Source organism: Vombatus ursinus, unplaced genomic scaffold (genome assembly GCF_900497805.2).
Source record: "Vombatus ursinus unplaced genomic scaffold, bare-nosed wombat genome assembly UNPS02014807.1, whole genome shotgun sequence".
NCBI lineage: Eukaryota > Metazoa > Chordata > Mammalia > Diprotodontia > Vombatidae > Vombatus > Vombatus ursinus.
In genome coordinates, this window is record NW_020954585.1 from 23,866,839 (window position 1) to 23,879,234 (window position 12,396).

Genomic DNA, 12,396 nt, shown 5'->3' on the forward strand with positions numbered 1-12,396 from the left:
TCTCTCTCTCTCTCTCTCTCTCTCTCTCTCTCTCTCTCTCTCTCTCTGCATTTTCTCACCATCCTAGGCCTAGAATGGCACCTTGCCCATAACCTACTGGATTCCTACCCATCCTTTACAACAACTCAAATGATGCTGCAATGGACAGATTTAGAACCTGAGAACCTAGGTTCAAGTCTCAATTCTCCTATTTACTACCTGTGTGATCCTGGGCAAAATCCTTAACCCCTCTCTCTAGGACCTCCTCTTCCTCATCTGCAAAATCAAGAGACTGGGCTGTGTGTTCTGTCCAGTTCGAAGTCTGTGACCCTAAAATGCACCTCCTCCCTGAAGCCTGCCCTGCTCTACTCAGTCAATAAGGCCTTTGTCCTCTTAGACATTGTTTAGCTAAGTGACTGGAGGGAGACAGTAAGTGTAATGTTACACCTGGAATCAGGAACCCTGGGTTCTAATCATGCACCAGACATTTACTAGCTGTGTGACCCTGGGAAAGTCACAAAATCTCTTTCAACCTTGTTTCCTCATCTGTAAAATTAGGATAACAATGGCGTGCACCTCCGAAGGTTATTCTGAGAATCAAATGAGGTAACACATGTAAAGCACTTTGTAAACCTTAAAGAGTCACATAAATGCTACCTGCCATTCTTACAGTCTGCACCTCTTTTATTTACTTACAGATTGTATTTATGACTGTACTTGGCATGCCCTTAAGCTCCATAAGGGTAAGAACGGTACCTTTTTTAAACTGTCTACCCTTCAGTGTCTGCACAAAAGACTTCAATGAATATTTGTCGAATTGAATTAAATCTATCCTGCTCCCAGCTGTCCTGAAAAACAAGTCTAAGCTTTTGAAAACTGACATAGCTTTTGCTGGCACCTGCAAAACACCAACTGAGACCCATCACAGCCTCTCAGGCCAGCCCAGGGTAGCTTTCAGATCCCTCCTGATCCCCCCACCTGAGTGACCTGCACACTCAGAGTCTGTTTGCATGCTCAGCAATCCTCACCTTTGCCTTCTGTGCCTAGTACACTGCGTCCAGGCATGTGGTACATGGCAGCGGTGTCAGCCTGGCTCTGGCCACTGTTCTTGCCCAGAAGGGAGGCCAATGGGTTGCAGGAAAGGCAGAGGAAGACAAAGGCACACAGGGCCAACCGTGATCGGTCCAGCATGCCCAGGCTGCTGGGGGAGGGGAGCTGTTCCTGTTTCACCTGGAACACAAGAAAATCCCTAATGAAGCCCCAGCTTCTTTCTAGGTAGGAGAGAGGAGTGCTATACAATGTTCAGGAATCACTGTTGGGGAGAGGGCTTAGGGAGGAGAGGTTATGGAAATTCCAGGACTACCATTTACCACCCAAGTAACCTACACCAAATGAGTTCTCTGGAATCTCCAGATTTCAGGCTCCTCCTCTGTAAAATGAAGGAGTTAGCTTGAAAGACTTAAGCATTCTGATTAATGCAATGACCAACCTTGATTCCAGAGGCCTCGTGGTGAAATATGTTGCCCACCTCCTAACAGGGACAATGAACTAGATATGCAGAAGGAAACATATATTTTTGGACATGGCCAATGTGGGAATTTATTTTGCTTAACCATGAACATTTGAAACAAGGGTTTTGTTTTTCTGTTTTTTCCCCCAATGGGAAGGAGGGAGGAGGAAGAAAAAATAAACCTTGCCAGGATTTTTAAATTTTTAAAAAATTTTTAAAAATTAAAAATTTTTAAATTAAATTTTAAAAAATTGAAGGTGTTGGACCAATGACCTCTACCTAACTTTCCCAATATTTCTTTTTGGAAGGAATATTTTTTATTTTTCTTAACACAGTTCTAAATTGATGGCTAGGAGACAAGGAGCAATGATGAAAGCAAGACATATGGGCTGGGGAATCAGTCCTTAGCCTAACAGCTCTTAATGACCTCATTAATGACCTCACATATGCCACACCCAGGAGTTGGATTTACTTACATCTAAGGGAAGTTGCCTAAAAGAAAGCTGGTGTTCAAACAGACTGAAAAGATCAATAGGAGTGGGAGTTAGGAGCCCTAGATTCTAGTGTCAGCTCAGTGACTAACTCTCCCTTCATGACCTTTGGGAAAACAGCTTTCCAATCTGGTGCCTCAATCTCTTCCATCTGCAAAATGGAGTTAACTGAATGGTCTCAAAGGTCCCTTCAACACTATGAACCTAATATTTAAAACATAAAGCATGACAGGGGGTTTTATGGTTGAAATCTATAAATTTACAAACTGGGTAAGAAGAGAGACTCTGGATCCGATCACTCAATTCCATGTCAGAGGTGGAAGGTGGAAGTTTTAGGACAAATAAAAAGCTGTGACTTCACATGGAATTTAACTTTACAAAATTCATTCTCATCTGTAAAATATGGGCCCTGGACACTAATGCACTGTTGGTGGAGTTGTGAACTGATCCAACCATTCTGGAGAGCAATTTGGAACTATGCCCAAAAAGCTATAAAACTGTGCATACTCTTTGACTGAGCAATACCATTGCTAGGTCTGTATCCCAAAGAGATTTTTAAAAAAAGAAGAAGGGAAAGAACCTATTTGCACAAAAATATTTATAGCAGTTTTTTTAGCAATAGCAAAGAATTGGAAATCGAGGGGATGCCCATCAATTGGGGAATGACTGAACAAGCTATGACATATGATTGTGCTGTAAGAAATGATAAGCAGGATGGTTTCAGAAAAACCTGGGAAGACTTACATGAACTGTTGTAAAGTGAAATGAGCAGAATCAGTACAACACTGTACACAGTGACAGCGATATTGTATGATGATCAACTGTAAATGACTTAACTATTCTCAGTAATATAAGTCTGAATACCAAGACAACTCTGAAGGATTTTGCTGAAAAATGTTATCTACCTCCAGAGAAAGAACTGTTGGAGTCTGAATGCAAATTCAAACATACTTTTCTTTAACTTTATTTTTCTTGTTTATTTTTTTTTAGTCTGTGTTTTCTTTCGCTAATGTGGAAATATGTTTTGCATAACTACACATGCACAATCTGTATCAAATTGCTTGCTTTCTCAAGGAGAGGAGAGGGAAAGAATTTGGAACTCAAAATTTTTTAAAAAATGAATGTTAAAAATTGTTTTTACATTTAATTGGAAAAAATACATTAAAATTTTCAAGGAAAAATAAAATAAAAGAAGGGCCCTGGGCTACAGGGTTTCCAAAGTCCTCTCCAGTCAAGCGGTCCAGTGCTAAGTGTTGGGACTTGAAATCAGGAAGAGCTAAATTTCAATCCTGCCCCAGACATTAGCTAGCTGGGTGACTCTGGGCAAGTCTTAACTTCTCTGTGCCTCAGTTTCCTCATCTTTGAGAATTAAGTGACATAACATATATAAAGTGCCTTTCAAAACTTAAAATGCTATAAAAATGCTAGGTCATTATTAAATCAATGATCCTATGAACCCCATGCTAGAAATACTGATTCAAACAGGGTTTAAAATGATGAGAAGATAAACCCTAAAATATTAAGGAAAATTTGGAGGGAAGCCTTGAAACTTTGAGGTTCACATCATAGAATCACAAAAATTTAGAGTATTAGAGATAGAAGGGAACATAAAGACCATCCATTCCCACACACTCATTCTACAGAGGAGAATACTCAAACCTCATCAGGGAAGTAATTTGTCCATGACCTGACCTCCCACAAAACATACCTTGGTGCCCCATCAGAGACCAAGCAGCTATTTTGACACCTTTAGGTGAAATAGTGGAAGAGAGACTTCAAATGGGAGGTGATGGAGTTGGGCAATGACGAAGTTCCCCAGATAACCCCCAATGCCATGTTCTCCCACCCCAATCAGGCACCTTGGGGTCTTCAAAGATGGGGCTGTCGGGCTCTGAGTCACTGCTGTTGCCACTGCCACCACTACCCAAGGACAGGGGGCTGCTGTGGGAGGGGGAGCCAGCATCGGAGGGTGGCGGGGTCAGCGCATCCACCATCTCTGGCTTGATGATCTCCATTGGTATGTCCATGCCCCCACTACTGCATGATGAGGACACCAGGTCTTTCAGGGACTCTGGGATTTGGTGCAGAGTAGAGAGAGAAGGCATAGATCAGAGTTAGGGAAGGGTCCATAGTTCCTACTTGGGCACAAGAAGAGCCCCAGACCAGCCACCCTAAATGAAGCATTCTCTGTCATGCTTCAGCGGACTTCTTACCCAGAAATATCCTTCTGCCCCAATGGTCCCCCTTCTTCCATTGGTGAGTTCCTTCTAGAAGTTCCATTTTGAGGAAAGGCCCCGGACAGTCATCCATCACTCCTCTCTTGGCTTTCATCCTGACCCCAGACTTTGCCACCATGTCTTTTCCCTACCCACCCCCACCCTTGCTTTTCAGCTCCTTTTGTGTTGTGTTTCCCCATTAGAATGTTAAGTTCCTTAACAGAGAGACTACTTTTTCTTTTTCTGCTTGTATTGGTATCCCTAGCACTTAGCGTGGTGCTTGGTACATATTAAGGGCTTAACGACTCAATCTGGGGATCTCCCCCTTACCCAACTCACAGGCTGGTTATGGGACTTGCACCAAAGGCAGGAGATGGGCCTTTAGAGATGGTAGCAATAGCAAAGCTGCTGGGCTCCTTGGGCCTAGGACTCCTTCATCCCCTCCCTTAGCTGACAAAATTTGTAAGGAAGGGACAAGCACAGATTGCCCAGTTGAGACCTCCACCCTTGACGTTGCCCCCAAGTCCCAGTGGCTGAAGACTGGGCATGGGGACCCTTAGGAAAGACTCACTGTTCTTCTGCATGGCCATTCTGAGAGTCAAGTTCTCTTGCTTTAGCTTCTGATTGGTCTGCTGCAGGAATCGAATATAGTCAATAGCCTTCCTCAGGATGGCTGATTTGTTCAGCTGGAATGGAATGATGGAGGCCCTTGTCATCCTGGGGCCTGGCCACTCTTACCACTCCTCTCCCCAACATCCTCCACCGGTGTGGGCTAAAGGATTCCTGGAACTGCTCTAGATGTTAAATCCCAAATCTGTCCCTCAGGTGAAGGGAGGGTGACAGGGAAGATATGAACATTGTACATGTAGCTCAGGGGTTGCTAACCTGGGACCCACAAACTTGTTTTTTTTTTCCTTTCTTTTAAATACTTTGATAATTGTACTTCAGTATAACTCGTTTCCTTTGTACTCCTACATACTTTATGCACATAAAAATGTTACTCTAAGAAGGGTTCTGTAGACTTCACTAGACTGCCAAGAGTCCAGAACACAAAAAAAGGTTAAGAACCCTTTGGGGTGCTTAAGTGAGGAAAGGTGAGCTCTCATCTCTCGACTGTTCTAATCTTCTCTTTGGAGATTGGACCAAATGACCTCGGAGGTCATCTCTAGCTCTATTCTAAGACGCTTCCTCCCTCCTGGCTATTGCCTGCTCTCTTACACCTTCCCCTGGATTTCTGAGAGGGTCCCCCTTTCCACCTGTCTTCATGTCCCTCTCTGATTTCTGCCCCGCTTTATTCCTCTCCTTCCCTTCTCTATCCCATACCTTGGCCTCAGTCCCCACCACCAGGTCTTTGAGTTCCACAATCTTGTCATTGATAGAGGATCGATAACGCTTCTCGATAGCATTGTGAGCTGTTCTCTTCTCCCCTTTGCTCTGGGAGCTGGGGGTCTTGCCCGTAGCAGCAAGACGATTGATGGGCAGCTTGTCGGCATCTACCACCAAGGGCACAGTGGCTAAAATGGTGCCTCCACTCACCAGGGTCTGTTCAGGGGAAGACACATGTAATTAACTCAAAGCCAGGGCAGTGTGTGTTAGGGGGACAGGAATAGAGCATCTCAAAGCTGGGGAAGAGTGGAAAGAAGGGAAGATTCAAAGAAAAGTGACTAAGAGAGGCCAAATGGAATGGGAAGAAGGTAATCATGGAGGCCAGATGGTTTGTGGGGAGAGGTAACCCAAGATTTAAGGGTTGTTCCCACCCAGGATTTAGATAGATAGAAACACACACACATATTCACACAGGTACCCATTGTATTAGAAATATCTACCATCTTTCTATCTATCTATACACATTCACATAGGTACCCATTGTATTAGAAATACCTATCTATCCACCCATCCACCCATCTATCCACATACACATATTGATATAAATACCCACTGCATTAGAAATAAGTGGGAATTCCACAGTTTGGGAGGAAATGACCCCAGATCAACCTTGGCCTCCCTCCACTGACTCAATCACCCCATCCAAAGCCTCATCTCATCCTGCCCTCATGAGTCCCACCTATACTGTCCATCATACCGGGACCTGCAGGGGGGCAGATTGCACTGCGGTGGTGGTGGCCAAAGTGTTGACCCCTGAGGTCTTCACTCCTGTGCCCACATCAGTCTTCACAGCTGTCAGGACCAGTGAATCCGCCTTGATGAAGTGAGGCTGGAGCAGGACCTTGGCAGTAGGGATGGGAGAAGCGTCAATCTCCTCCCAGTCATTCTGAGGTTTCTCCCCTCCTTTCCCAGTCCTATTTTCTAAATCATCTGTTTTGCCTCTCTTTGTTTCCCCAGCCTTTACCATAGTGCCTGGCACACCGTAAGTGCTTAATAAATGCTTGTTGTTCAACACTGTTAAAAACAAACTTTGAAAGCCTTAAGAAGTCTGATCAATGCAAAGGCCAATCACAATTACAGAGGACTGATGATGAAACATGCCACCCACCTCCTGCCAGAGGCGATGGATGCAGGGAACAGAGTGAGTCATTTTTTGGACGTGGTCAATACAGGAATTCGTTTTGCTAGATAAAGGATTTTGTTTGTGTTTTTCTACTTTTAAATGGTGAGGAGGTGGAGGGAGAGAAAACAGATTTTTGTTAACTGAAAGAATTTTAATTTAATTTTTTAAAATATTCGTCACTGTTAACCATCTAACCCGAATGAGCTAGAATACTCCCATGAACCAAAGCCATCTCCCTGAGGTAGGTACTTTCTGCTCCAAGAGGGTTTAAACAAGCTCCATGGATCCTGAAAAGTTCCTTTTTTTTTCATGGTAAGTGCCAGGCAAAGATATTAGACACATCCATGGAAAAGTCTCAGCTAGGGGCCTCTGAGATACCTTCTCCCCCAACAGCCCCTCTTGCTCAGTTTTCACACATCTGGCTTCTCTGTCATAGTGAATATTTATACAAGGTTAGCACTGAAAAGAACTTAAGAAATTCTGTATTCCATACACCTAGAAAATAGCTAAGTGGTACCATGAATAGAATGCTAGGCCTGGAGTCAGAAGACCTGGGTTCAAATCCAACTTCACTTACTAGCTGTGTGCCCCTGGGCAAGGCACTTAAACTTTGGTCCCCCTCAGTTTCCTCAGCTGTAGAATGGGGATCATATTTGCATCTACCTCTCAAGATTAATCTCAAGGATTAAATGAGATAATAATTGTAAATCTCTTAGTATAGTGCCTAGCACACAGCAGGTACTTAATAAATGCTCATTCCCTTCCTCTCCCTGCCAACCACTATACTAAGCCCAACGTTACTGGAGAGAAAGCTCACTGGAGTTTATTATATACATTAAAAAAAGGGAAGGTGGTATGAAAGAAAGACTCACCATGTGTAATCCTCTTTTATCTACATAGAAATGATCATTGGGGTTGTTTTTTGTTTTGGTTTGGTTTAAGTTCAGAATTTTACAAAAAGAAAAAAAAAGAAACTCCCTGGGAGTGACGTGGATAAAGGGTAGCAATCTGTTCCTGGCATCTTTCCTAACTGGCCAGAGAAATAATGCGGTTCACCTCTCAAAAAGAAACACCCTCCTGTATCCTAGGCTGTACCACCTGAGGGCAAAGACCTTGTCCTCTCCCCCAACAAGAATGAAGAACTTCTTAGGTTCTGGGCTTCAACATTCCCTCTGCTGGCTGGGGAAGCCGAATGGATGTCTGCTGAGTGACTGGGATCTCTGCCTGTCAGGGAAGAACTAGAGAGGACCTAGAGAAAGGTGACTGAGTGAAAAAAATGATACAGTGGATGGAGGAGTCTTTCATATAGGGTCAAACTAAAACATGGCGGCCTCCTCAGTTTGAAACAAGACTATCTATAGATAGTTTGTATTAATGGGGTCCTGGAAATAATTATTAGGCACTAGATGCTGATAGCTAGCATCAGCATTAGGATGGGCAGGAGGGACTCCCACTCCTTGGAGTCCTTAGCTGTGGTGAAGAGTGATTCTGAGCACTCAGAGGGAGAGAAGGGCAGGGGTGACTCATGCAGAGCCGGATCTGGGAGGGAAGAGACCAAATAGAGGGGGAGGGTGCCATCCATCCCTTGCCTACTTTCCACCAATGCCATCAGCTGCCTGTCTTTGTCAATCAACATCAGCCCCACATGTGACATCATTGGTTGTTTTACACCTTTCCTGCCTAGCCTGACGGATGACTAAGGCAGCCTACTGGGGATGTGGGCACTTTGGAGGAGAACTGTAGATTCTGAATCAAAAGAAAATCCCAGCAGGAGTCTGAAGATAAAACAGCGACACAGGCATGCTGCTTAGAGGAAAGGGCCCCATAACAGAGGACACTCCTGAATCCTGAGCCTATTTATCATTTCCCTAAACACACCGTAAACATCGAAAGCAGATGAACTCAAGGCTGGGATCAAGGACCCCCAACTTGAGGCAATACTCCCCAAACACCTAGTAGGGTAATGGCCTTGGTTTAGAAAGACCCTTGATGAGACAGGCCTTAGCACTAGTCTATAAAATGCTGGAAGGGGAAATAAAGGCATGGCCTCAGTAAAAACAAAAAATATTATAATAATGATGATGCTGCTGCTGCTGCTGATAACAGACACTAAAAGAGGCTCCCCCTTGAAATTCAAAAGAAGTAATTTGCAGATAAATAAAATGAAATGTAATTTCAGTTTCCTACTTTGTAAAATTAAGGGGTTGGTTGAATGAAGTAGTCTCTAAGGGGCCTGTCCCCACCCTCCAGCTCTCTCAGCTCCACCCTCAACAACCTTAAGGGTCTATGGATTTTTGGAAGCCAGTGACAACTTAGGGAATGGAAGTAATAACAGAAAAGAGGCTAGCTGTGAGCTCCGCGCTTCTGTAAGAAGATTCCCAGATGGACAGACCATACATGAGACTGCCCTCATTCAGCAATTCATATCTTTACCTATGTATTAATAATAGTGGACATTTCTATAGCTCTTTAAGCTTTCAAAGTTCTTTATATAATCTGATTTGAGCCTCAATAATCCAAGTAGGTACCACTATTATACCCATTTTACCAATAAGGAAACTGAGGCTCAAGGACAGTAAGTGACTTGCCAAAGGTCATATAGCTAATAAGCATCTGAGGCAAAATATGAACCACCTGGTCTTCCAAATTCCATATCCAGCAATCTACCTACTATGTGCCTTAGCACAGTGCCTGGTACATAGTAAGTACTTAATACATGCTTATTGCCTATGTCAACTAGCCTCTATTTATATGACCTTTAGAGAGTTTCTGGGCTAATTCTAAATAGCAGCCACAAGAAAATGATCATTTAAACCCTTTCTCAGTTTCAGATTTTTTTTTCTTTTCTTTTTTTTTGGGGGGGGGGTGGAGAGCTAGGCAATGGGGTTAAGTGACTTGCCCAGGGTCACACAGCTAAGTAAGTGTTATGTGTCTGAGGCCGGATTTGAATTCAGGTCCTCCTGACTCCAGGGCCGGTGCTCTATCGACTGCGCCACCTAGCTGCCTCTCACTCTCAGATTTATTGAGGGGTGGGGAGAGCCAGGGTTGAGAGGGAGGGGCAAAGGAAAGGATGGGGGCCGCTTCACAGCAGAAGAGGAGGAGGTAGATGACCAAAGCAGTTTGGAAGAGCAGAAGAGTCAGTTTCTCCCAGTTTTCCTGGCATAGGACCACAGCAACCCTTTCTCATTCCTCAAATAATTGTTCCCAAGTGCTGCTTCAGGCCTGGCTGGTTTATCTTTGGTTCTGATCTCCCTGGATCCCAGCTCCCATTTCAAGGAAATGTCTTTCCCCCAAGGGCAGAAATAAGGCCAGCTTCTTCCCAGTCAAAGGGCTGAACTTACTGGGACCTGCTGGATCTGGGAGGAGACAACTTGGGCAGGTGCTGTCAGCAACTGCTGTGGGCAGATATTCTGAACCTGGGCTTGGATGGTCACTGGCAATGACCCTTGAGGAGACAGGGGCTGGTTGGACAGGGGCTGCTGGACATTACCAGGAGGAACAGCTGAAAAAGGGAGACAAAGGAAACTGTGAACATCACAGGCATTAGGACTGTAACTCACTTACCTGTGCCCTCCCCATACCTCCCCCACCCCCTTGTTTCTATATCACCCCCCTCTTTTCAAGGACCTCTCCCCGGGAGAAGAGGACCTAATGACTTCATTCTCACTGAGGCAGTATCCCTCCCCCAGGCTGCATTTATAATCTGGAAGAGCAGGAAAGGTCAGTGCTTAGTCTGAAGGAATGAAGAGCTAATGGTGAAACTGTAGACACTGGTGAGGGAGATATTTCTGAAGGGGGAGTCTTCCCAGGAGTAACTCATACCAGTACGCTGGGCAGCTAAGTGTGATCACTTACTGTTTTGCCTATGTGTTAGGGCTGCCTCCTTTCCAACAGACCTCCCTTTCTCCTAGTCACTCCATCAACCAACCCCCCCTCCCCCAATAAATTCCCATAATCGAGAATGCCCCTATATTCACTCCTGAGGTCCTTTACTTCCACTGCAAGGTAAACCGACCACACACCATCCTTTGATCCACACCACCACCACCACCCCCAAACCCTCCCAGGCCACTACTCACCTGCTGGAAAACTGCCCTGGCCTTGGTAGTCCAGTAGAGATGGAGAGGTAAACTGGGGCTGGGAAGGAGGAGCAAAACTCTGGGGCACCATGACCCCTGGTGGCTGTAACTCCTGTGGATGTGGCTGTGGCTGTGGCTGTGGTTGTGGTTGTGGTTGAGGCAGCTGTGGTGCCTGCTGTGGCTGCAGTTGAGACTGAGGCAGAGACTGAGGCTGGGGCTGGGGCTGGGGCTGGGGCTGGGGCTGGGGCTGGGGCTGAGACGGCAGCTGAGACTGCAGCTGGGCTTGGGATGGGGGAGGTGGTGGTGGTACCAGTGGGGCTGGCAGCACAGGCTGGGAAAGGAGCTGAGGGGGAGAAGGCTGCAGGATGGAAAGCTGCATGGGCTCCTCCTTGATGCCTGGTGAGGCCTGGCTCAGGTCAGGTCCTGCTATCAGCTGCGGGGGCTGGAAGCTGGTCATTGCAGGAGGGGGAGGAGGTGGTGACTGGTACATCTTTACGTGGGTGGGCACCTTGGTGCTCCCCAAGAAGCTGTCGAGGGTGGAGCTGAGAGAGCTGGGGGGTGGGGACAGGCCCCCAGAAGAGCCAACATCCTGGAATGTGGGTACAGCCCCACCATAGCTAGAGTCAAAGAGACTAGGGAAGTCACTGTCCTGGTTGTTGATCAGCTGAAGCATATCTGGAAGCAAAGAGAAGGCCAAAGATGAGTCGAAGATAGTGCCAATTTCCACCCTTCCACCTCCCTCTCCACTCAGAAACATTGTACTGGAATAAAGGAGAAAAAAAAATAATGGGATCTAACCATCTCCTGCCCCAAAAACAGTTCCCATACTTTCCACGGGACACATACGTACACAGTCATGGGCACGCTCACATGTATGTATGTACTGGCATGTACCAACATCGGTGTGTAAACATACAAATAAAACTGACACACACCACCATGTATCTCTAGCCAGAATGTCTCTTTACAGCTCCCGATGTACGTTTGGATTTGTTAGTTAGACATCTCCACTTGGATAGCCCTTGGGCACCTCAAACACAACATGACTGCAACCCCATGTATCCTCTCCCCAGAAAAACTTTCTCCTCTTCCTGACTTCCCAACTTCTATTGATGGCCCTCCCATCCTGCCGGTCTCCCAGAGCCAAAACTTCAGCATCATCTTTGACTCTTTCTTCAACACCCTGCACATAAAGTCCTTCTGGCCTGTTTTGACAACCAAACCTTTCCTTTTCTTTCTCTTCTACTGCCACCCTCTTAGTGTTGACTGACCTTCTGAGGCAACTAAGTGGTGCAAAGGATAGAGCACTAAACCTGGAGTTAGGAAGATCTGAGTTCTAATCCTGCCTCGGACTAGCTATGTGACCTTGGGCAAGTCATTCAACCTGTCTCCCTCAGTTTCCTCATCTATAAAAAAGCAGATGATAATAGCACCTACCTCCCAGGGTTGTTGTGGGGATAAAATGACATAATATTTGTAAAGTGCTTTGTAAAACTTAAATTGCTTGATCTAAGACAACTCCAAAAGACTCACAATGGAAAATGCTATCCACATCCAGAGAAAGAACTATGGAGTCTGAATGCAGATCAAAGCATACTATTTTCTCTTTTTT

General features: G+C 45.4%; 1 protein-coding gene across 5 annotated transcripts in view; it reads right to left on the minus strand.

The window, feature by feature from the left end:
• The window catches only part of SREBF1 (sterol regulatory element binding transcription factor 1), a 58,691-nt gene that overhangs the window by 13,896 nt on the left and 32,399 nt on the right, over positions 1-12,396 (minus strand). For 3 of the 5 annotated variants that reach the window (XM_027874455.1, XM_027874454.1, XM_027874457.1), the window contains exons 2-9: positions 10,785-11,459; positions 10,047-10,207; positions 6,280-6,423; positions 5,520-5,738; positions 4,768-4,882; positions 4,194-4,247; positions 3,840-4,051; positions 1,008-1,209 (exon numbers count right to left, since the gene is read on the minus strand). In XM_027874455.1, coding sequence (XP_027730256.1) covers positions 1,008-1,209; positions 3,840-4,051; positions 4,194-4,247; positions 4,768-4,882; positions 5,520-5,738; positions 6,280-6,423; positions 10,047-10,207; positions 10,785-11,459 — 1,782 coding nt within the window. The remainder of the gene's footprint in view (positions 1-1,007; positions 1,210-3,839; positions 4,052-4,193; positions 4,248-4,767; positions 4,883-5,519; positions 5,739-6,279; positions 6,424-10,046; positions 10,208-10,784; positions 11,460-12,396) is intronic. The other 2 variants (XM_027874456.1, XM_027874458.1) reach the window with 1 other exon arrangement.